Here is a 24,407-nt window from a genome sequence, read left to right as displayed (position 1 = left end):
TTTTACAACAAAAGGCAGAAAAATGGTTAACGGACAGCCGGATCTTGGAATATGAAGCAATATTAATAGACTCCCCCGATTTAGAACTGAGGGTGACTTCTGCTCAGAGTCCAGCACAGTTTTTGTTTGGAGAGCCATCAAAGGAAGTACAACATAATTGTTTAGAGGTAATTGAGACCCAGACTAAGGTGAGGCCAGACTTAAGAGATACTGAGTTAGAAAATGCAGAAGTGTTATTTGTAGATGGCTCCTCCCGTGTGGTGGAAGGGAGGAGAAAATCAGGATATGCCATAATTAATAAAAATTTAGAACTTATAGAATCAGGACCTCTGAGTCCATCATGGTCAGCTCAAGCTTGTGAGCTGTATGCCCTTTGTAGAGCCCTGGAATTATTACAAGGAAAAAGCGGGACCATATTTACGGATTCTAAATATGCGTATGGAGTAGTTCACACTTTTGGAAAAATTTGGGAGGAAAGAGGTTTAATTAATACCCAAGGAAGGAATCTAATACATCAAGAACTAATAGTGAAAATTTTAAAGGCGTTAAGAAAACCAAAGGAGATAGCAGTGGTACATGTGAGAGGACACCAAAAGGGATTAGATTATCGAACCAGAGGGAATAACCTAGCCGATAGAGAGGCCCAGGAAGCAGCCCTGAGGACTCAGGTCGCTAAAATTAATGTAGTACAAGTACAAGGAGACATTAGTGAAAAAGAACTAGAGGAGAAAGAGAAGAAATTTACCCCTGAGGAACAGGCAAAATTAGAGAAAATAGGAGCTAAGTTAGAACAGGGAAAATGGATGCTGCCCGACGGGCGAGAGATGTTGCCAAAAGCTTATGCCAGGCAAATGTTAGAACGATTACACACACAAACACATTGGGGTACAAAGGCGATAAGTGATCATTTCCTTAAACAATTTGGCTGTATTGGGATTTTTGAAATAGCAAAGCAAATCACGCGAGGATGTTTAACTTGTCAAAAAGTAAACAAGGAAGTGTTTCGACAAGCAGCCACGGGAGGAAGGAAAACAGCTTATAGACCTTTTGAAAGAATACAAGTCGATTTTACTGAATTGCCTAAGGTAGGGAGAATAAAATATTTACTAGTAATAGTAGATCATTTAACACAATGGGTAGAAGCTTACCCTGTAGCACGAGCTACGGCACAGATGGTAGTAAAAATCTTATTAGAACACTTAATACCTAGATATGGGATAATCCAGTATATTGATTCTGATCAGGGCACACATTTTACTTCTAAAATAATAAAATTATTATGTCAATCATTAGGTATTCAATGGGAATACCACACTCCGTGGCACCCACAAAGCTCAGGGAAAGTAGAAAGAATGAATCAAACAATAAAACAGCAATTGGCTAAATTAATGATTGAGACACAGATGTCCTGGACGAAATGCCTACCATTGGCACTATTAAACATAAGAACTAAGCCACACAGTGAGACTGGATTATCGCCATATGAAATGTTATATGGAATGCCTTACTCCCAAGGGATGCCCCTGGGGAATAATGTAGTTGAAGATTATAGTATCCAAAAATATATAATAACCATTGGAAAAAGGTTAAAAGAACTACGAGAGATTGGGATGATGGCTCAAACACCACCATTAGGATTTGCAATTCATCAATTAAAACCGGGAGATAAGGTTCTGATAAAAACATGGAAAGAAGAAACCCTATCTCCCCTCTGGGAAGGGCCTTTTCTTGTTTTATTAACTACAGAAACGGCTGTGAGAACTGCTGAAAAAGGATGGACACATGTGTCGCGAGTGAAAGGTCCAGTGAAGGAGTGGAGAGTCACATCTGAGCCCGGAGAAGCCAAGCTAACCATCAGACAAACTTAAAGAGACCTTCATCAAGAAGCATAAGCTAAGTTGCTGTGGGAATTTCATTGTAACTACTCCTGTAGAATTAGTGGACAGGGATAAATACCTATTAGGAAAGGTAATTTAGTCCATTGTGTAAACGGTGTTGTTTATTTTTAAGGGCAAAGTGTTCTACATGTTTTAAAATATATCATTTTCCAAAAAAGAAGTCAAGGATCTAGGAAACAGTTTAGAATTTTTGTGCATTCGCTGTGGGGCCACCACTCCCCTATATAACCTACCATGGGTTAGGCTTTATTGTTGTCAATTTAATCAAAGAGTGTTTCTTGATTAAAGGTTACCCCTTAAAAGATTAAGGAAGAGGGCAAGACCGGAGGGGAACGAGTGGTGCGGCTTGAAAGGTCTGCCAAGGGCTGCAACCCCTTCGGGCTGTGACCGCCGATCACTATGGCCCTGACCGGACCTCTTCTGGTCCTATTTGGGGTAAGCTCCTTGACTCTGGTTATGGCAAACAACTGCAGCCAGTGCGTAGTAACTACTAGGAGGGGACGGGTAAGTTCCCAGACTTTGGTTTATCATACTATTTATGACTGTAAAGGCCAGAAAATAGGAAGCTGCATTTATAATCTAACCCAATATACTTTATGCAAAGACGAAGAGAGGATTGTGTGCTATGATCCAAAGGAACTCCCCTATCAATATTGGGTAGAAATGAAGACAAATTCGGAAGTAGGAAGACTAATAGGAACAAGTGAGGTTATAACCAATTTAAGTACATCGGTGTCGGTAATTTTTGATGCGTGCGACATTATAGATGATGATCTAGACACTAATTGCGGGAGTTTAGAGTGGAGACGGTACTATAGTAATCAACCAAAATATATTTGCCCAGGGGGACACCAATGTGACATAAATCCTGATTATACACCTAGTCAAACAGTGAGATATCAATCAGCACACCTGTGTGGAAGAAGAGGGTGGTCTTGTGTATGTTGGGACACTGCAGGCTGGGGATATGATAGACAGTGTGGGAATTTACAAGCTTCAATCACAAAGATACAAACAGATAGTAATTGTACAACCCGTACCTGCAATCTAATAAATTTAACCCTAATAAATTTAGAAATTTGGAAGCAAAAGAAAGTAAATAAAATTGGACTTAAGATATATGGACCTGGAGAAGATCCGGGTGTAATTATTAATATCGAAATAAAAGAAAGAATAAGGGAATCGGTACAGCACAGACTACTATTTAACTCATTTTATCATGAAATAGAAACAGGAGTGGAATATGAAATTCCCACAGTTGCTAAAAATCTATTTGTAAATCTTGCTGAAAACATTGCTAAGTCATTAAATGTAACTAATTGTTATGTTTGTGGTGGAACAAACCAAGGTGAACGATGGCCATGGGAGGCCATGGAGAGCAACATTAGTAATCCTCAAATATGGAAAGCAATGGGAAAGGGTAACAGGAAACAACAGTGGGTACTTCAAACGAGTATAATTGGAAGGAGTTGTTGGCAAAATTTAAAAGAGAATGGAAAACAAGTAGGTAATCTAGAGTGTGAAGGAGGTTACCTATGGAACGAAACTCAGAATAAATGGGATAAGTGGGGGAGTCCATGGGAAATGAGTGATCAGTTTAAAAATTGGACCAATGGAACAAACATACCAAATGGATGGCCCACTCCTGAAGGACATTATTGGATTTGTGGTAAACTAGCTTATGCGTTTTTGCCACAAAATTGGACGGGATCCTGTGTATTGGGAATTATAAGGCCCAGTTTTTTCCTGTTACCTATAAATCGAGGAGAGCGATTGGGAGTCCAAGTGTATGCTGAAGCTGGTGAATTAAGAAAAAGGCACTATAAACGGAGTCTACAAATTGGACATTGGAAAGATAAAGATTGGCCTCCCGAAAGAGTCATTGCCTACTATGGTCCAGCCACATGGGCAGAAGATGGATCCTGGGGCTATAGAACTCCAATATATATGCTAAATAGAATAATTAGATTACAAGCTGTATTAGAAATAATTGTAAATACAACTGGAGATGCCCTTGGACGAATTGCGAGACAAAATACCAAGATGAGAACTGCTTTGTATCAAAATCGCTTAGCCCTGGATTATTTGCTAGCACAAGAGGGAGGTGTTTGTGGGAAGTTTAACCTTAGTAATTGTTGTTTAGAAATTGATGATGAAGGGGAAGCTGTAAATGAACTTGTAAAAGAAATGAAGAAAATTGCACATGTCCCAGTTCAGACTTGGACTGGAGTCGACCTAGAAGGATTCTGGGAAAACTTTACGGGAGGTGATTGGCTTACTAAAATCGGGATTGTTATATTGGGGGCATTTGCAGGATTGTTAATAATTCCATGTTTTATACCTTGTTTTATTAGACTAATACACTCAGTTATACAAGGAATGCAGATAGCTACAGTACCTGTTGATTCAGAACCAGGGAAAGAGAAAACTCTTTCCCTGATGATACTAAAGACAAAAGAAGATTCGAAACTAATACCAATTCGGCAAGTATTAACTCGGTTGGAAACAAAAACACGAATCAATGCCGTAGAAAAAGAAAATGGGGGATTGTGAAATGTGCTTAACTGATTCGTGTCAGTGTGGAACAGTGTTAGGGCCACAGGGTGAAGTGTGACCTTTGATTGTTTTGTCTGTATGGCCGCAGACGAGACGGTGTGTCTATCGTGTCTGTGTTTTGCAGGAGCCACCTGGCGAACATTCTAGAATACCAACTTAAACCGGTCCTGTTGTTATCTGCATAGTGACCTGTAAGAGGGGGGATACACCCATTTTTGGCAAGGGCCAACCATTTTAGAGACAGTTATGAATATGTATTAGTATAGGAGATATAAACCAAAAATGGGGTCTGTAAGGTGTGTGTCTTGGTTGGGCAGAGACTCCCGGCACACCCAGCGCTGTTTGCTTGCCTTTATTCCTTTAATAAATTATAAATTCTAATTGGAATCCTGTTTGCGATTAAATCATTTATCACAAACACGTATTCTGGGTGGCCGTCAGTTGGGCTGGCCGCCTGGCTGAGATTTTTGCACCGCAAGAGCTGCTGCACGTGTACAAATCGCCGCTGAATGGATTTCGTCTGTTGCCCGTCGATCTAGGCACTGTTGATGTCGAATGTTTTGTGCCGCGTGTCTGTGGAAGGTAATAAAAGCTGTGAGCAGCAGTTGCACAATAAAGATTTAGCATGGGGATCTCACCTCCGTCTTGTGCGTCTTACTGAGGGAAATAGTTCCGCAAGTTAAAACGGCGTCTCCCCGGAGTGTAAGTACGTGGACTGGGTCGGTCTGTTAACAGTGTTCTATAGATAGATAGTGATTTGGCCAGTCATTTGAAGCGTGACGCTGGGACGGCTTAGCAGTCTCCTGCGTCCTGTAGGAAGCAGACTCTTGGCTCTTTGGAAGCGGTACGCAAATGTACGTAAAGCCAGTGTAGGCGGCTGCTGCTGCAACACCTTTAGAAAATACTGTATGCGACGCTACAGGCATGCCATACAAGGGTGCTTTTGTGGGAAAGCCTCCGTCCTCTTCTTTGTAGCCGCCCTTTAAGTACTGGCAGACTGCGATGAGGTTCCCTCCCCCGCGAGCCTTCTCTTCTGCAAGGGAGAAGAGACCCAACTCCTTCAGCCTTTCCTCCTAGGGCAGGTTCTCCAGCCCTTTGGTCATCTTTGCGGCCCTCCTTGGGACCTTCCCCAGTCGGTCTGCGTCTCTTTTTTGAATTGTGGGGACCAGAACTGGACACGGCGCTCCAGGTGCGGCCTGCGGGGGTAGCCTGTGTGAGAAGAGGCCAGGGTCTGCCCTGTGCTGGACGCAGCTGGTGCCAGCCAGCTAGGCACTGGACTTGCCGCAGGCCAAAGCTGAGCGGCTCAGCGAAGCCGGGGGCGCCCCTGGGAAAACCTATTGAAGAAAGGGCAAAGCGCTGTCCGGGGCAGGTATTTCCCTGCTGCCTGTGGGTCCGGCCGGTGGATGTTTCCTGAAGGAACTTTTTCATCCTATTTTCTCCCCCTGTCCTGTTGAGGAGGGGCAGTGAGAGAGCGGCTGGGCGGGCCCCTGACAGCCGGCCGAGGTCAATCCATCACAAAGCCTAAAGGGCAGATTCCTCCATGTAGAAGTGTTGAAGGGGGTTGGTGCTTTAAGGAACGATAGTGACTGGGGTTTTGGAGACAGGAAAGTCGGGAAATCGCTGGGGATCCAGTTGCTTCGAGGGGGGGGAAATTTCAAGAGAAAAAGCCTTCTTTCTGAGCAATAAGAGGCTCTTGTGAGCAGAGGGCTCTAGTCTCCCTTTGTTCTCACTTGGTAATGAAAGAGACAAGGCACCGGAACTCCTGCGTGCGAAGGGATGAAAATGTGCGGAGCCTGTTGGATGCTCTTTGTGTGCGCGTGTTGGGAACCCAGGAACAGCTATAAGGAGGTGGGTGTGAGCTTGGTTAACTTGGCCAAGCCAACCACGCAAAGCTGACCCAACCTCCCGCCCGCATCAGAACCAGTGCCACCAGAAAAGCACGTAAGGTGTTAGCAATTGGAGATCCCCTACTGAGAGGCACCGACGCACCCGTTTGCCGTCCAGGCGATTTCTCTCGAGAAGTCTGCTGCCTACCAGGGGCTCGCATCCGTGGCATCGCCGAGAGGCTGCCGAGCCTGTTGATCCCTGCAGGTTATCATGCGCTCCTACTATTCCGCGTAGGGTCTGACGAGGCAACTTAGAACCCTCCAAAGAGACTTTATGTCCCTCGGAGCAATGTTAAAAGGATCAGGAGCACAGGTGGTGGTCTCCTCTCTCCTCCCAGTCAGAGGGAGGGGTCAAGGAAGGAGGAGACGAATTGAACAGGTGAATGCCTGGCTGCGTAGCTGGTGCCATACGCGAGGTTTTGGCTTCTGTGATCACGGGTGTACCTTTGAGAAGCCGGGTCTGTTGGGAGCTGATGGGATTCGCCTGACCAAGCGGGGCAAGAGGGTCTTTGCCAACAAGCTGGCCGGACTTACAAGGAGGGCTTTAAACTAGGCTCAGCGGGGGAAGGGGATGGAGTTCTGAGCAACAGAGAAGAGCCAGGGGCTGCTGATGCGTTAGGAACCAACAGGGGAACCCCTGAGAAATGCCGCAAAGGACTTGGGGCTTGATCCTCCAGAAAGGCGACACGGTCGGCAGCCCAACTGAAGTGCCTCTATACCACTGCGCGCAGCACAGGTAACAAACAGGAGGAGTTGGAAGCCCCTGTGCAGAAGGAGCAGAAGGGAGCTGGCAGCTCTTTCAGGACGTTTTTTCTTCGAGCACAAGAGCTCTCGATTCCCACGTGTAAGAAATGGGAAAATAGAAATTCGTCTACCTAGACTTTAGTAAAGCCTTTGACACCGTTTCCCACAGCGTTCTCCTGGAGAAACTGGCTGCTCATGGCTTGGACGGGCGTACTCTTTGCTGGGTAAAGAACTGGCTGGAGGGCCGGGCCCAGAGAGTTGTGGTGAACGGAGTTAAATCCAGTTGGCGGCCGGTCACAAGTGGTGTTCCCCAGGGCTCAGTACCGGGGCCGGTTCTGTTTAATATCTTTCTCAACGACCTGGACGAGGGGATCGAGTGCACCCTCACTCAGTAAGTTTGCAGCCGACACCAAGTTGGGCGGGAGCGTCGATCTGCTTGAGGGTAGGATGGCTCTACAGAGGGATCTGGACAGGCTGGATCGATGGGCCGAGGCCGATGGTATGAGGTTCAACAAGGCCAAGTGCCGGGTCCTGCACTTGGGTCACAACAACCCCGTGCAACGCTACAGGCTTGGGGAAGAGTGGCTGGAAAGCTGCCCGGCAGAAAAGAGCCTGGGGGTATTGGTAGACAGCCGTCTGAATGTGAGCCAGCAGTGTGCCCAGGTGGCCAAGGCGGCCAACAGCATCCTGGCCTGTATCAGGAATAGCGTGGCGAGCAGGACTGGGGAAGCGACTGTCCCCCTGTACTCAGCACCGCTGAGGCCGCACCTCGAATACTGTGTTCAGTTTTGGGCCTCTCACTACAAGAAAGACACGGAGGTGCTGGAGCGTGTCCGGAGAAGGGCAACGGAGCTGGTGAGGGGTCTGGAGCACAAGGCTTATGAGGAGCGGCTGAGGGAACTGGGGTGGCTTAGCCTGGAGTAAAGGAGGCTGAGGGGAGACCTTATCGCTCTCTACAACTACCGGAAAGGAGGCTGTAGCGAGGCGGGGGTTGGTCTCTTCTCCCAAGTAACAGGCGATAGGACGAGAGGAAACGGCCTCGAGTTGCGCCAGGGGAGGTTTAGGACGGATATTAGGAAAAATTTCTTCGCGGAAAGGGTTATCGAACGTTGGACCAGGCTGCCCAGGGAAGTGGTTGAATCACCATCCCTGGAGGTATTTAAAAGACGGGTAGACGCGGCGCTTAGGGACGTGGTTTGGTGGTGGTTTTGGCAGCGTTAGGTTAATGGTTGGACTCGATGATCTTAAAGGTCCCTTCCGACCTAGACGATTCTATGAAATCAGGCAAGGAAGGCAGGAGCCCAGCATGGCTGAGTAAGGACCTTCTGGTCGAGCTGAAGCGCAAGGAGGAAATGCGTAGGCGGTGGAAGCAGAGACACGCATCCTGGGAAGAATATAGGGATGGGGTCGGGAAAGCTAAGGCACAGCTGGAGCTGAATTTGGCAAGGGATGTGAAGAAGAATCATAAGAAGGGCTTCTACAGGTGCGTTGGTCAGAAAAGGAAGACTAAAGAAAACGCACACCACCCCCACCCCCCTCCAATAGGTAAGACAGGAGAGCTAGCGCCAACCGACATGGAGAAGGCCGAGGCACTCAAGGATTTTTCTCCTCCGTTGTCGCCGGCAATCACCGTTCCCGCATCTCTCAAGTCCCTGAACCTCAAGGCAGGGACTGGGGGAACAAAGTCCCTCCCATCGTAGGAAAGGATCCGGTTCGAGACCACCTGAGGAACCTGAACATACGCAAGTCCTGCACTGGGGAGGAACAACCCCATGCACCAGTAGATGCTGGAGGCCGACTGGCTGGAGAGCAGCTTTGCTGACGTGGGGGGCTCCTGGTGGACATCAAGTTGAACGTGAGCCGACAACGTGCCCTTGCCGCAAAGGCGGCTAAGGATATCCTTAGCCCGCTACAGAGGAAAGCAGGGTTTATACATGTTACAATACAGTTGTGTAGACCAATCAAATTGCTCACTATCCCCGGGGGTGCAGGGCACCAGAGACCACCCTTGGGCAGCTTTGGGGGCACTGCCTGTTTTTCTACGAGCCTCCTACCCAGCTTAGCGCAAATCCTATCTCGATCTGCGCCCCCCACACACACCCACACCCACAGCCCTCGAGCCACCAGTGCTGAAGACACGCTTTGTATTGTATTTTCTCCCAGGAGGCGCGCAGCTTAGAAACGTCTGCAATCCAAGCGGGGCTTGCAGGGAACAATTGAGAGCAACTTCTGTCGGTTCTGGGGAGTGTTCTGAAAAGTTAAGGCCTGCCCTGCCCTGGCAAAAGCAGTCCTTTGACTGGAGGGAGCAGCACCAAAAAGCCACAAGCACGTTTGGGGTGGAGTTGACGCGGTAATAAATAACAGTCAATAGTACTTGTAGCTACAACAGCCTCTTCTGAGACCTCGTCGCCCGCCCACAGGGTCGCAGCACTACACGGAACGGATCCCTCCGCGGACTGGCCCAACGTCTTCTCCCTCCGCCCCCAGGTCGGATCCCTCCGCGCCCCCAGGGCACGCAAACTCCCTGAGCCCCGCTAAGCACCAGGTCGACGAGGGCGGACCCGCCGGGGGGCCGGGGACAAGCGAAAACGACAGACGAGACAGCCAATCGAGACGCGGGATCGGCCGGCGGCCATCTGGCGGCCCAATGGGCGCCGCGGAGGGCCTGGCCGAGTGGAGGAAGCGCGGGGGCGACAAGGGGCGTTGTCGTGGCCGACGAGCTTATTGGGGCGCGGGCCGCCCGGCCTAGTGCCGCCGCCACCCGCAGTGTTTTCGGGAAGATCATCGGCAAGGTGCTTCCCCGCCAACGTCGCCTACGAGGACGAGGAGGTAGCCGCGGCTTTGCTCTGAGCGCGGTTCCTCCTCCCTCCCCCCGTCCCCCCCTCCCCCCGCGCTCGCAGGCACCCTGAGCCGAGGACCCGTTGCGCGGTGCCCGGGAGCGCGGCAGGGCGGGTGGCGGCCTTGCTGCGGGCGGGCGGTGGAGGGACGGGGCCTCTCTGGGTTGTGGCGCTCTCTACTGCGCGATCCCTATAACATCGCGCTTCTTCGGTGCGGCCCCCCGGCTGCCGCGGCGCGTACTGGGTTGCTGGTGCTGGCCGGCTCGCCTCGGTTCCCAGCCCCGCCGTGTCGCGTGCGCGCGTGCGTAGAGGAGGGCCTCTGACGGTAAGGCACTTGGTGGCAGCCGCAGACGTTTGCTGCGTGATATCCCTTTGGCACTGCAAGTCGTGCAAAGTTTGCTGCCGAGGGATGCGAGTGGTCCTACCTCGTGTAGGACGACAGTCTTGAAACCTTAGATTAAGCGCACGCAGTCAGTCTCCTCGGGGATTCCAGGCGTATGTATGTAAACGGTGAACGTCTGAGTGGTGACCGTAATGAGTTAGTTCTGCGTAGGAGAAACGCAGGTCTTGATGTGCCTCCTAATAGCACTGTAGAGATTTCACAGCTCTGCTGTGCTAGGCTTTGGTTCTGCGCCCCCAAACTGGATTGTTACAGCTTTTCTTATTTTTCTTTACCAAAAAAGTAAATCCAGAAACTCGTCATCCTTAGGAAACGATCGACCCGAATTAAAACGTACTGGAGGTCGCTAGTCTGAAGTACTGGCCCGCCTCCTTGCCCCCATCACCTTGCATGCTGAATCCCACTTCTGGAGGGGGCTCTGTAAAGACGTTGTATTTTTTTGTACAGAAAGCATTAATATCGCGTAAGAAAAATCAACGTTTCGGCTTGCGTTTGGGGTATCCGGTAGTCTGCTTCTGTAGGAGTTCAGTGGGGCATATTGATTTGCTTAAGCTATTATTACCTTTCTCTGAAGCCAATGACGTTTTAACTGTTTACTCTTCCTCCAGCGCCTTGCGTTCCGTGATCTTTCACCCCAAGCTCCGATGCTTTTCCTAGCCATGCCTAAGGAGGCAATTATGAGGTTATGCGAAGCAGAAGATCCTGGTGAATGTGTAAGTACTGTGGAAGCTTTCTGTACGCTAAACTGTACCTGTCGTTAGTTCCTAATTTAGTAGACTCTTTCCCATCCCCCCTTTTCCTCTTGATAGGGCACGGTAGGCTGGTTTGGGTTTTCTGGCGCTATAATCTTTTCTCTCTGGCTTGTAATGGAGCTGAGCTTTTTGACCGAAAGTAGCGATATAAAGCAATGCTCATCCCTGGGTACGTACTCCTGGTGCAAAATGCAGTGTTGTTTTGGAGCGCAGGGTGATGCCTACTGTCACGGTTTAGAGCAAGAGGAGGAGTAGTACTTCTTCTAATACGGAGAAGAGGGCTTGGGGTTTTTGGCAGGTCGGGGGTGAGGAAGGGCAAAGCTGGTCGAGAGGTGCTGGATGCTTTGCTTTTGGCTATAAAAGTCAAGTTCAGAGACTTTGTAAACCCACGCAAAAGGCAGCCTGAAGCTTATTTTCCACCCGAGTTGCGTATGTTGCCTGAAGAGATAACGGGGGGCTTTAACCCGGAGACAAACTTAGCTTCTGTGGCTGTTTTGTAGTCCGTTACTGTCTAGCTTGAAAACAATTGCGTAGCCCTCTTTCTTCCCCCCCCCCCCCCCCCCCTACAGTGTGCGTAATCGGTCTTTGTAGCTTTGCTTGGGAAATGCCGGTTGCAGGCGGACAGACAGTAATTTGAAGCGCAGTGGTTGAATTGCTAGGAGTTGGCTAACTGGTTTCTCTGGGTGCTTCTCTGCTCTCATTCCTCCCCTCCCTGCCCTCTCCCCTTCTTGTGTGTGGCTTTTTATTTTACTTATTTATGGTTTTGTACTTCCTTCTCCAGCTTCTTGGGCATTTAATGATTGTTGGCAAGCAGCGTGCTGCTCACCTGGGCCTGACCGATGGATTCCGGATGGTTGCGGATGAAGGGCCCGAGGGTGGGCAGCCTGTCTGTCACGTACATCTACGTATTCTGGGTGGCCGTCGGTTGGGCTGGCCGCCTGGCTGAGATTTTTGCACCGCAAGAGCTGCTGCACGTGTACAAATCGCCGCTGAATGGATTTCGTCTGTTGCCCGTCGATCTAGGCACTGTTGATGTCGAATGTTTTGTGCCGCGTGTCTGTGGAAGGTAATAAAAGCTGTGAGCAGCAGTTGCACAATAAAGATTTAGCATGGGGATCTCACCTCTGTCTTGTGCGTCTTACTGAGGGAAATAGTTCCGCAAGTTAAAACGGCGTCTCCCCGGAGTGTAAGTACGTGGACTGTGTCGGTCTGTTAACAGTGTTCTATAGATAGATAGTGATTTGGCCAGTCATTTGAAGCGTGACGCTGGGACGGCTTAGCAGTCTCCTGCGTCCTGTAGGAAGCAGACTCTTGGCTCTTTGGAAGCGGTACGCAAATGTACGTAAAGCCAGTGTAGGCGGTTGCTGCTGCAACACCTTTAGAAAATACTGTATGCGACGCTACAGGCATGCCATACAAGGGTGCTTTCGGCACAGTGCAATGCGTTGGAAGCATCCAACTCCTGTTGGAGCACTTCATCAAGGGCTGCGTGATAAGGCCCCGTTGATAATCCCTTTTCTGCTGAGGAGGGACGTGGTAGGAGAAAACAATTGGTCTGAATGGCAGCTGTGGTGCTTCCATAGCACGGTGGAATATCTCTCTTGGTCCATTTGGGTCAGCTGTCCTGGCTGTGTCCCCTGCCAGCCTCTTGCCCACCCCCAGCTTACTGGACTGTGGGGGTGGGGGTGGCTGGAGAGACAGCCTCCGTGCTGTGGGAGCACTGCTCGGCAGTAGCCAGAACACTGGTGTGTTATCAACACCCTTCCAGCTACAGCTACGAAGCACAGCACTATGAGGGCTGCTGTGGGGAAAGTTACCTTCCATCCCAGCCAGACCCAAACCAAAGCTACGTCACAGGGAGACAGCCAACTTCATCTTTCTTTAACAGCTATTAAAAAAGGGAGACGGGCATGGGAAAGCAGGGCCATCCTTCGTTGCCCTTGAACGCTGCGTCCGACCTTTTGTGGGAAAGCCTCCGTCCTCTTCTTTGTAGCCGCCCTTTAAGTACTGGCAGACTGCGATGAGGTTCCCTCCCCCGCGAGCCTTCTCTTCTGCAAGGGAGAAGAGACCCAACTCCTTCAGCCTTTCCTCCTAGGGCAGGTTCTCCAGCCCTTTGGTCATCTTTGCGGCCCTCCTTGGGACCTTCCCCAGTCGGTCTGCGTCTCTTTTTTGAATTGTGGGGACCAGAACTGGACACGGCGCTCCAGGTGCGGCCTGCGGGGGTAGCCTGTGTGAGAAGAGGCCAGGGTCTGCCCTGTGCTGGACGCAGCTGGTGCCAGCCAGCTAGGCACTGGACTTGCCGCAGGCCAAAGCTGAGCGGCTCAGCGAAGCCGGGGGCGCCCCTGGGAAAACCTATTGAAGAAAGGGCAAAGCGCTGTCCGGGGCAGGTATTTCCCTGCTGCCTGTGGGTCCGGCCGGTGGATGTTTCCTGAAGGAACTTTTTCATCCTATTTTCTCCCCCTGTCCTGTTGAGGAGGGGCAGTGAGAGAGCGGCTGGGCGGGCCCCTGACAGCCGGCCGAGGTCAATCCATCACAAAGCCTAAAGGGCAGATTCCTCCATGTAGAAGTGTTGAAGGGGGTTGGTGCTTTAAGGAACGATAGTGACTGGGGTTTTGGAGACAGGACGTTTTGGAGACAGGAAAGTCGGGAAATCGCTGGGGATCCAGTTGCTTCGAGGGGGGGAAATTCCAAGAGAAAAAGCCTTCTTTCTGAGCAATAAGAGGCTCTTGTGAGCAGAGGGCTCTAGTCTCCCTTTGTTCTCACTTGGTAATGAAAGAGACAAGGCACCGGAACTCCTGCGTGCGAAGGGATGAAAATGTGCGGAGCCTGTTGGATGCTCTTTGTGTGCGCGTGTTGGAAACCCAGGAACAGCTATAAGGAGGTGGGTGTGAGCTTGGTTAACTTGGCCAAGCCAACCACGCAAAGCTGACCCAACCTCCCGCCCGCATCAGAACCAGTGCCACCAGAAAAGCACGTAAGGTGTTAGCAATTGGAGATCCCCTACTGAGAGGCACCGACGCACCCGTTTGCCGTCCAGGCGATTTCTCTCGAGAAGTCTGCTGCCTACCAGGGGCTCGCATCCGTGGCGTCGCCGAGAGGCTGCCGAGCCTGGTGATCCCTGCAGATTATCATGCGCTCCTACTATTCCGCGTAGGGTCTGACGAGGCAACTTAGAACCCTCCAAAGAGACTTTATGTCCCTCGGAGCAATGTTAAAAGGATCAGGAGCACAGGTGGTGGTCTCCTCTCTCCTCCCAGTCAGAGGGAGGGGTCCAGGAAGGAGGAGACGAATTGAACAGGTGAATGCCTGGCTGCGTAGCTGGTGCCATACGCGAGGTTTTGGCTTCTGTGATCACGGGTGTACCTTTGAGAAGCCGGGTCTGTTGGGAGCTGATGGGATTCGCCTGACCAAGCGGGGCAAGAGGGTCTTTGCCAACAAGCTGGCCGGACTTACAAGGAGGGCTTTAAACTAGGCTCAGCGGGGGAAGGGGATGGAGTTCTGAGCAACAGAGAAGAGCCAGGGGCTGCTGATGCGTTAGGAACCAACAGGGGAACCCCTGAGAAATGCCGCAAAGGACTTGGGGCTTGATCCTCCAGAAAGGCGACACGGTCGGCAGCCCAACTGAAGTGCCTCTATACCACTGCGCGCAGCACAGGTAACAAACAGGAGGAGTTGGAAGCCCCTGTGCAGAAGGAGCAGAAGGGAGCTGGCAGCTCTTTCAGGACGTTTTTTCTTCGAGCACAAGAGCTCTCGATTCCCACGCGTAAGAAATGGGAAAATAGAAATTCGTCTACCTAGACTTTAGTAAAGCCTTTGACACCGTTTCCCACAGCGTTCTCCTGGAGAAACTGGCTGCTCGTGGCTTGGACGGGCGTACTCTTTGCTGGGTAAAGAACTGGCTGGAGGGCCGGGCCCAGAGAGTTGTGGTGAATGGAGTTAAATCCAGTTGGCGGCCGGTCACAAGTGGTGTTCCCCAGGGCTCAGTACCGGGGCCGGTTCTGTTTAATATCTTTCTCAACGACCTGGACGAGGGGATCGAGTGCACCCTCACTCAGTAAGTTTGCAGCCGACACCAAGTTGGGCGGGAGCGTCGATCTGCTTGAGGGTAGGATGGCTCTACAGAGGGATCTGGACAGGCTGGATCGATGGGCCGAGGCCGATGGTATGAGGTTCAACAAGGCCAAGTGCCGGGTCCTGCACTTGGGTCACAACAACCCCGTGCAACGCTACAGGCTTGGGGAAGAGTGGCTGGAAAGCTGCCCGGCAGAAAAGAGCCTGGGGGTATTGGTAGACAGCCGTCTGAATGTGAGCCAGCAGTGTGCCCAGGTGGCCAAGGCGGCCAACAGCATCCTGGCCTGTATCAGGAATAGCGTGGCGAGCAGGACTGGGGAAGCGACTGTCCCCCTGTACTCAGCACCGCTGAGGCCGCACCTCGAATACTGTGTTCCGTTTTGGGCCTCTCACTACAAGAAAGACACGGAGGTGCTGGAGCGTGTCCGGAGAAGGGCAACGGAGCTGGTGAGGGGTCTGGAGCACAAGGCTTATGAGGAGCGGCTGAGGGAACTGGGGTGGCTTAGCCTGGAGTAAAGGAGGCTGAGGGGAGACCTTATCGCTCTCTACAACTACCGGAAAGGAGGCTGTAGCGAGGCGGGGGTTGGTCTCTTCTCCCAAGTAACAGGCGATAGGACGAGAGGAAACGGCCTCGAGTTGCGCCAGGGGAGGTTTAGGACGGATATTAGGAAAAATTTCTTCGCGGAAAGGGTTATCGAACGTTGGACCAGGCTGCCCAGGGAAGTGGTTGAATCACCATCCCTGGAGGTATTTAAAAGACGGGTAGACGCGGCGCTTAGGGACGTGGTTTGGTGGTGGTTTTGGCAGCGTTAGGTTAATGGTTGGACTCGATGATCTTAAAGGTCCCTTCCGACCTAGACGATTCTATGAAATCAGGCAAGGAAGGCAGGAGCCCAGCATGGCTGAGTAAGGACCTTCTGGTCGAGCTGAAGCGCAAGGAGGAAATGCGTAGGCGGTGGAAGCAGAGACACGCATCCTGGGAAGAATATAGGGATGGGGTCGGGAAAGCTAAGGCACAGCTGGAGCTGAATTTGGCAAGGGATGTGAAGAAGAATCATAAGAAGGGCTTCTACAGGTGCGTTGGTCAGAAAAGGAAGACTAAAGAAAACGCACACCACCCCCACCCCCCTCCGATAGGTAAGACAGGAGAGCTAGCGCCAACTGACATGGAGAAGGCCGAGGCACTCAAGGATTTTTCTCCTCCGTTGTCGCTGGCAATCACCGTTCCCGCATCTCTCAAGTCCCTGAACCTCAAGGCAGGGACTGGGGGAACAAAGTCCCTCCCATCGTAGGAAAGGATCCGGTTCGAGACCACCTGAGGAACCTGAACATACGCAAGTCCTGCACTGGGGAGGAACAACCCCATGCACCAGTAGATGCTGGAGGCCGACTGGCTGGAGAGCAGCTTTGCTGACGTGGGGGGCTCCTGGTGGACATCAAGTTGAACGTGAGCCGACAACGTGCCCTTGCCGCAAAGGCGGCTAAGGATATCCTTAGCCCGCTACAGAGGAAAGCAGGGTTTATACATGTTACAATACAGTTGTGTAGACCAATCAAATTGCTCACTATCCCCGGGGGTGCAGGGCACCAGAGACCACCCTTGGGCAGCTTTGGGGGCACTGCCTGTTTTTCTACGAGCCTCCTACCCAGCTTAGCGCAAATCCTATCTCGATCTGTGCCCCCCCACTGTTGCGTGAAAAGGGGCAAAGCGGTTTTGGCAGAAAATAAACCCCCTTGCGTTCTAACACTCCTCACCGAGGTGGGAGGCTAGGTGCGGCTAGGTTTAAATTCTGAGTGATGCCCAATTCAGCACTATCAGTCCAATCGCGTTTAATATGTATTAAACTGTTACGATTTGGATACACTAATAGTGGACTGCACCTTCAGTCTAGTCGTGCTCATGAACTAGCACGGCCACTCTCGAGTCTTTGGTCGCGTTCAGTGAGAAACCAAAACGACTAGCTACTTAAAAAAGTGCAGTTTATTTAAACAACATGTGAATTGTGCTTAACTGATTCGTGTCAGTGTGGAACAGTGTTAGGGCCACAGGGTGAAGTGTGACCTTTGATTGTTTTGTCTGTATGGCCGCAGACGAGACGGTGTGTCTATCGTGTCTGTGTTTTGCAGGAGCCACCTGGCGAACATTCTAGAATACCAACTTAAACCGGTCCTGTTGTTATCTGCATAGTGACCTGTAAGAGGGGGGATACACCCATTTTTGGCAAGGGCCAACCATTTTAGAGACAGTTATGAATATGTATTAGTATAGGAGATATAAACCAAAAATGGGGTCTGTAAGGTGTGTGTCTTGGTTGGGCAGAGACTCCCGGCACACCCAGCGCTGTTTGCTTGCCTTTATTCCTTTAATAAATTATAAATTCTAATTGGAATCCTGTTTGCGATTAAATCATTTATCACAATTTGGGGGCTCGTCCGGGATGGTCTTAGTTCCTGAATTCTGACTTGATCTAGGAGGGGCGCCCCACCATTAGGTGGCTCCTGATCAGGTCAGGTCGGGACTAACGCCATCCTGAACCTGAGTAAAGGCAAGCAAAGAAAAGATTTTGATTTTTATTTTTATGAGCTCCCTTGCCGGCTGCAGCAGTTTATTTTACCCGTAATTCTGCGCGCGAAGATCCGAACGAAGATGACGGAGTCGTAAGTATTTAAAGTGTATACCGTTCGATTGGGTGGGATTCGGTTGCCTGTGTGTAAGAGTGTGATTGAGACGGAACCTGGTTCCGAAGTGATTGTGGAGGTCTTCTAACCGCGGTTCCAATCTCCCGCGAGGGACTTGGCCGGTGAAGGACCGAAGCGATTCCTATAGGATTCGTGGGTGGGTGATAGGTCCTAAACCCCCTGCAAGACACTCTTACTGGTAACCAAGGGCTGTAGGAATTGCCACAGTAAAATTCCTAGATGGGTCAGACAAAATCGAAGACCCAGGACCAGAGGAAAGGGAGCAAATTACCAGATATACCACTGGAAAGTCCATTAGGAATAATGATTAGGAATTGGAATGAAAGGGGCCCCAGAAAAGGAAAAAGTAAATTAAAATTAGTTCACTATTGTATGATTGAATGGCCGAAGAAACCTTTAAAACCACATGTCTTTTGGCCTGTTTTTGGATCCTTTGAAGACTGGATTTGCCAGGCCTTAAATCTATATGTTAATTCAAAGGAACCTTTTAGTCAGGAGGAAAGTGATTATGCAGGATTATGGATCAGGACTTCACGTCCTTTTCCGGCTTCAATACTTACATTAAAAACGGATGAAAAGTCTGAGAAAGAAGAAGGAAACAAAGACGAAAAAGGGAAGGAAAAAGATGATAAAGGGGAACCACTGGATAACTTACCACCTCCATATCCTAACAATCCTCCTCCGACGGCGGCTCTCCCTCCAGGGGCCGTAGTACCCCCACCAGTGCCACCGTTACCCCTGCCTCCACCACCGACAGCACCGGAATTAGATCGACCTCCAGCTGCATGTACGAGAAGTAGAACTGCCACATCTGGGGGAGCTTCTCTATATCCCTTACGAGAAGTACCCCTCGGAGGCAATCAGGGAGGCATCGGGTTTGTGGCAGTTCCATTAAATACCACAGATGTAAGGAATTTCAAGAAAGAAATGGGGACCCTATTAGATGATCCCCTTGGAGTAGCAGAAAAACTAGGCCAATTTTTAGGACCTAATACTTATACCTGGGAAGAAATACAATCCATTTTAGGGATCTTATTTACTGCTGAGGAAAAGGGAATGATTAGACAAGCTGGAATGAGAATTTGGGAAAGACAGAATCAGGCAGGACCCCCCAGGAGATCAGAAATGGCCAAATGTGGATCCCCATTGGGATCATCAACAACCCCAAGGGAGACAGAACATGAGGGATTTGAGAACATTAATAATACAGGGAATAAGGGAAGCGGTTCCCCGAGGGCAAAACATTAATAAAGCGTCTAATGAACAACAAGGAAAAGACGAATCTCCTACAGAATGGTTGGAGAGGTTGAGGAAAAGCCTGCAAATGTATTCTGGAATTGATCCGAATACAGTGGCTGGGACTGCACTCCTTAGAACACAATTTGTAGCCAAATCCTGGGGGGGATATAAGAAAGAAATTAGAAAAACTTGAGGACTGGCAAGAAAGAGGATTAGAGGAGTTACTTAGAGAAGCCCAGAAGGTATATGTTAGAAGGGACGAAGAAAAACAGAAAGTAAAGGCAAAAATTTTTGTAGCAGCAGTAAAAGAAAGTCAGAAAAATCAGAATCCGTTTAGAGAGAAAAGGGAAAAAAGAATAGAGCAGACACCCAGAGGACAGCCTCATAGGGAGAGATTCACAATTCCTGTCTGTTACTACTGTAACAAGAGGGGACGTGTTCAGAGGAACTGTCGTAAGCGAGAACAAGATGAGAAAATGTTCAAAGAAGAATAGGGGTGTCAGGGGCTATATCTTTTGGGGACTTCAACATCAACAGAGCCCTTGATAAAATTATTAATAGGTCCCCATAAGGAGGAGGTTTTATTTTTAGTGGATACAGGAGCTGAAAAATCAACCATTCAGAAACTTCCAAAAGGAATAGAGATAGGGAAGAATTATATGTCAGTAGTCGGGGCAAAAGGAGAACCTTTTAAAGTCCCTATCTTGAAAGATGTAGAAGTAGAAACAGAAAAGAAAATTTGTCTTAACGACTTACTTTTGCTCCCTGAAGCGGAATACAATTTACTAGGAAGGGATCTGATTTTGAAGTTAAACTTGAGCATTCAGAGTCAGGGGAACAAACTGCAGATCAAATTATATACTTTAACACAGGAGGATGAAGAAGCTATTAACCCCTCGGTGTGGTATAAAGAAGGGGAAACTGGAAAAATAAAAATGAACCCCATAAGCGTTCAAATAATAGATCCACATCGTTCGATTAGAATCAAGCAATACCCTATACCCATGGAGGGTCGAAAAGGATTAAAACCTGTAGTTGACAGACTTTTGGAAAAAGGAACCTTGGAACCATGTATGTCACCTCATAATACACCCATCCTCCCTGTAAAGAAACCGGACGGGTCATACAGAATGGTACAGGATTTAAGAGCTGTAAATCAGCGAACGATTACTAAATTCCCTGTAGTGGCAAATCCCTATACTTTATTAAGTTATATTTCTCCCAGACATACTTGGTATAGTGTGATAGATTTGAAAGACGCTTTTGGGGCCTGTCCTCTGGACGAGGGATCTAGAGATTATTTTGCTTTCGAGTGGGAGGACCCCGAAACGGGACGGAAACAGCAATTAAGATGGACGGTATTACCACAGGGGTTTACGGAGTCACCAAATTTATTTGGGCAAACTTTAGAGAAAATCTTACAGGATTTTGCATTACCCCAGGAGATAAAATTATTGCAATATGTAGATGATTTATTAGTAGCAGGAGAAACTGAAGAGGGGACCCGAGAAGCTACTATTAAATTGTTAAATTTTCTAGGGGAGAAGGGATTGAAGGTGTCCCGATCAAAACTACAGTTTGTAGAACAGGAAGTAAAATACTTAGGACATTGGCTAAGTAAGGGAAAGAAGAAACTAGATTCTGATAGGATATCTGGGATTCTATCTTTAAGACCCCCGCAAACTAAAAAGGAGGTTCGGCAAATATTGGGATTATTAGGATATTGTAGATCATGGCTTGAAAATTATAGTGACAAGGTAAAATTTCTATATGAAAAATTAACTAGTAACCAACTTAAGTGGTTTACAGAAGATGACCAGAAATTCGAGGAAATAAAAAAGGCATTAATACAAGCACCTGTATTGAGCCTCCCAGATCTAGAAAAACCTTTCCATCTTTTTGTGAATACATCAAATCAGACAGCATATGGAGTTCTTACTCAAGACTGGGCAGGAATAAAAATACCTGTGGGGTACTGTTCTAAATTACTTGATCCAGTAAGTAGAGGATGGCCTGCTTGTCTCCAAGCTTTGGTAGCTACCGCATTATTAATAGAGGAAGTTCGGAAAATTACCTTTAGTGCTCCTTTAAAAGTGTATACCCCACACAATGTCAGGAGTGTTTTACAACAAAAGGCAGAAAAATGGTTAACGGACAGCCGGATCTTGGAATATGAAGCAATATTAATAGACTCCCCCGATTTAGAACTGAGGGTGACTTCTGCTCAGAGTCCAGCACAGTTTTTGTTTGGAGAGCCATCAAAGGAAGTACAACATAATTGTTTAGAGGTAATTGAGACCCAGACTAAGGTGAGGCCAGACTTAAGAGATACTGAGTTAGAAAATGCAGAAGTGTTATTTGTAGATGGCTCCTCCCGTGTGGTGGAAGGGAGGAGAAAATCAGGATATGCCATAATTAATAAAAATTTAGAACTTATAGAATCAGGACCTCTGAGTCCATCATGGTCAGCTCAAGCTTGTGAGCTGTATGCCCTTTGTAGAGCCCTGGAATTATTACAAGGAAAAAGCGGGACCATATTTACGGATTCTAAATATGCGTATGGAGTAGTTCACACTTTTGGAAAAATTTGGGAGGAAAGAGGTTTAATTAATACCCAAGGAAGGAATCTAATACATCAAGAACTAATAGTGAAAATTTTAAAGGCGTTAAGAAAACCAAAGGAGATAGCAGTGGTACATGTGAGAGGACACCAAAAGGGATTAGATTATCGAACCAGAGGGAATAACCTAGCCGATAGAGAGGCCCAGGAAGCAGCCCTGAGGACTCAGGTCGCTAAAATTAATGTAGTACAAGTACAAGGAGACATTAGTGAAAAAGAACTAGAGGAGAAAGAGAAGAAATTTACCCCTGAGGAACAGGCAAAATTAGAGAAAATAGGAGCTAAGTTAGAACAGGGAAAATGGATGCTGCCCGACGGGCGAGAGATGTTGCCAAAAGCTTATGCCAGGCAAATGTTAGAACGATTACACACACAAACACATTGGGGTACAAAGGCGATAAGTGATCATTTCCTTAAACAATTTGGCTGTATTGGGATTTTTGAAATAGCAAAGCAAATCACGCGAGGATGTTTAACTTGTCAAAAAGTAAACAAGGAAGTGTTTCGACAAGCAGCCACGGGAGGAAGGAAAACAGCTTATAGACCTTTTGAAAGAATACAAGTCGATTTTACTGAATTGCCTAAGGTAGGGAGAATAAAATATTTACTAGTAATAGTAGATCATTTAACACAATGGGTAGAAGCTTACCCTGTAGCACGAGCTACGGCACAGATGGTAGTAAAAATCTTATTAGAACACTTAATACCTAGATATGGGATAATCCAGTATATTGATTCTGATCAGGGCACACATTTTACTTCTAAAATAATAAAATTATTATGTCAATCATTAGGTATTCAATGGGAATACCACACTCCGTGGCACCCACAAAGCTCAGGGAAAGTAGAAAGAATGAATCAAACAATAAAACAGCAATTGGCTAAATTAATGATTGAGACACAGATGTCCTGGACGAAATGCCTACCATTGGCACTATTAAACATAAGAACTAAGCCACACAGTGAGACTGGATTATCGCCATATGAAATGTTATATGGAATGCCTTACTCCCAAGGGATGCCCCTGGGGAATAATGTAGTTGAAGATTATAGTATCCAAAAATATATAATAACCATTGGAAAAAGGTTAAAAGAACTACGAGAGATTGGGATGATGGCTCAAACACCACCATTAGGATTTGCAATTCATCAATTAAAACCGGGAGATAAGGTTCTGATAAAAACATGGAAAGAAGAAACCCTATCTCCCCTCTGGGAAGGGCCTTTTCTTGTTTTATTAACTACAGAAACGGCTGTGAGAACTGCTGAAAAAGGATGGACACATGTGTCGCGAGTGAAAGGTCCAGTGAAGGAGTGGAGAGTCACATCTGAGCCCGGAGAAGCCAAGCTAACCATCAGACAAACTTAAAGAGACCTTCATCAAGAAGCATAAGCTAAGTTGCTGTGGGAATTTCATTGTAACTACTCCTGTAGAATTAGTGGACAGGGATAAATACCTATTAGGAAAGGTAATTTAGTCCATTGTGTAAACGGTGTTGTTTATTTTTAAGGGCAAAGTGTTCTACATGTTTTAAAATATATCATTTTCCAAAAAAGAAGTCAAGGATCTAGGAAACAGTTTAGAATTTTTGTGCATTCGCTGTGGGGCCACCACTCCCCTATATAACCTACCATGGGTTAGGCTTTATTGTTGTCAATTTAATCAAAGAGTGTTTCTTGATTAAAGGTTACCCCTTAAAAGATTAAGGAAGAGGGCAAGACCGGAGGGGAACGAGTGGTGCGGCTTGAAAGGTCTGCCAAGGGCTGCAACCCCTTCGGGCTGTGACCGCCGATCACTATGGCCCTGACCGGACCTCTTCTGGTCCTATTTGGGGTAAGCTCCTTGACTCTGGTTATGGCAAACAACTGCAGCCAGTGCGTAGTAACTACTAGGAGGGGACGGGTAAGTTCCCAGACTTTGGTTTATCATACTATTTATGACTGTAAAGGCCAGAAAATAGGAAGCTGCATTTATAATCTAACCCAATATACTTTATGCAAAGACGAAGAGAGGATTGTGTGCTATGATCCAAAGGAACTCCCCTATCAATATTGGGTAGAAATGAAGACAAATTCGGAAGTAGGAAGACTAATAGGAACAAGTGAGGTTATAACCAATTTAAGTACATCGGTGTCGGTAATTTTTGATGCGTGCGACATTATAGATGATGATCTAGACACTAATTGCGGGAGTTTAGAGTGGAGACGGTACTATAGTAATCAACCAAAATATATTTGCCCAGGGGGACACCAATGTGACATAAATCCTGATTATACACCTAGTCAAACAGTGAGATATCAATCAGCACACCTGTGTGGAAGAAGAGGGTGGTCTTGTGTATGTTGGGACACTGCAGGCTGGGGATATGATAGACAGTGTGGGAATTTACAAGCTTCAATCACAAAGATACAAACAGATAGTAATTGTACAACCCGTACCTGCAATCTAATAAATTTAACCCTAATAAATTTAGAAATTTGGAAGCAAAAGAAAGTAAATAAAATTGGACTTAAGATATATGGACCTGGAGAAGATCCGGGTGTAATTATTAATATCGAAATAAAAGAAAGAATAAGGGAATCGGTACAGCACAGACTACTATTTAACTCATTTTATCATGAAATAGAAACAGGAGTGGAATATGAAATTCCCACAGTTGCTAAAAATCTATTTGTAAATCTTGCTGAAAACATTGCTAAGTCA

At 47.9% G+C, this 24,407-nt stretch overlaps 1 protein-coding gene across 1 annotated transcript; it reads left to right on the top strand.

Moving 5' to 3' along the window:
- Nucleotides 1–9,779: 9,779 nt before the first annotated feature.
- Nucleotides 9,780–12,193, top strand: LOC141735529 (adenosine 5'-monophosphoramidase HINT1-like). Its single transcript, XM_074568488.1, has 3 exons — nt 9,780–9,876; nt 10,930–11,034; nt 11,855–12,193. Exons 2-3 carry the CDS (start codon nt 10,966–10,968, stop codon nt 12,017–12,019), a joined length of 234 nt encoding a protein of 77 aa, XP_074424589.1. The 5' UTR covers nt 9,780–9,876; nt 10,930–10,965; the 3' UTR covers nt 12,020–12,193.
- The last annotated feature ends 12,214 nt before the right edge of the window (nt 12,194–24,407 follow it).

The sequence above is a fragment of the Larus michahellis genome, chromosome W (assembly GCF_964199755.1).
Source record: "Larus michahellis chromosome W, bLarMic1.1, whole genome shotgun sequence".
NCBI classification, from domain to species: Eukaryota; Metazoa; Chordata; class Aves; order Charadriiformes; family Laridae; genus Larus; species Larus michahellis.
The sequence above is the reverse complement of the archived record's forward strand: the minus strand, read 5'-3'. Positions and strand labels throughout refer to the sequence as shown.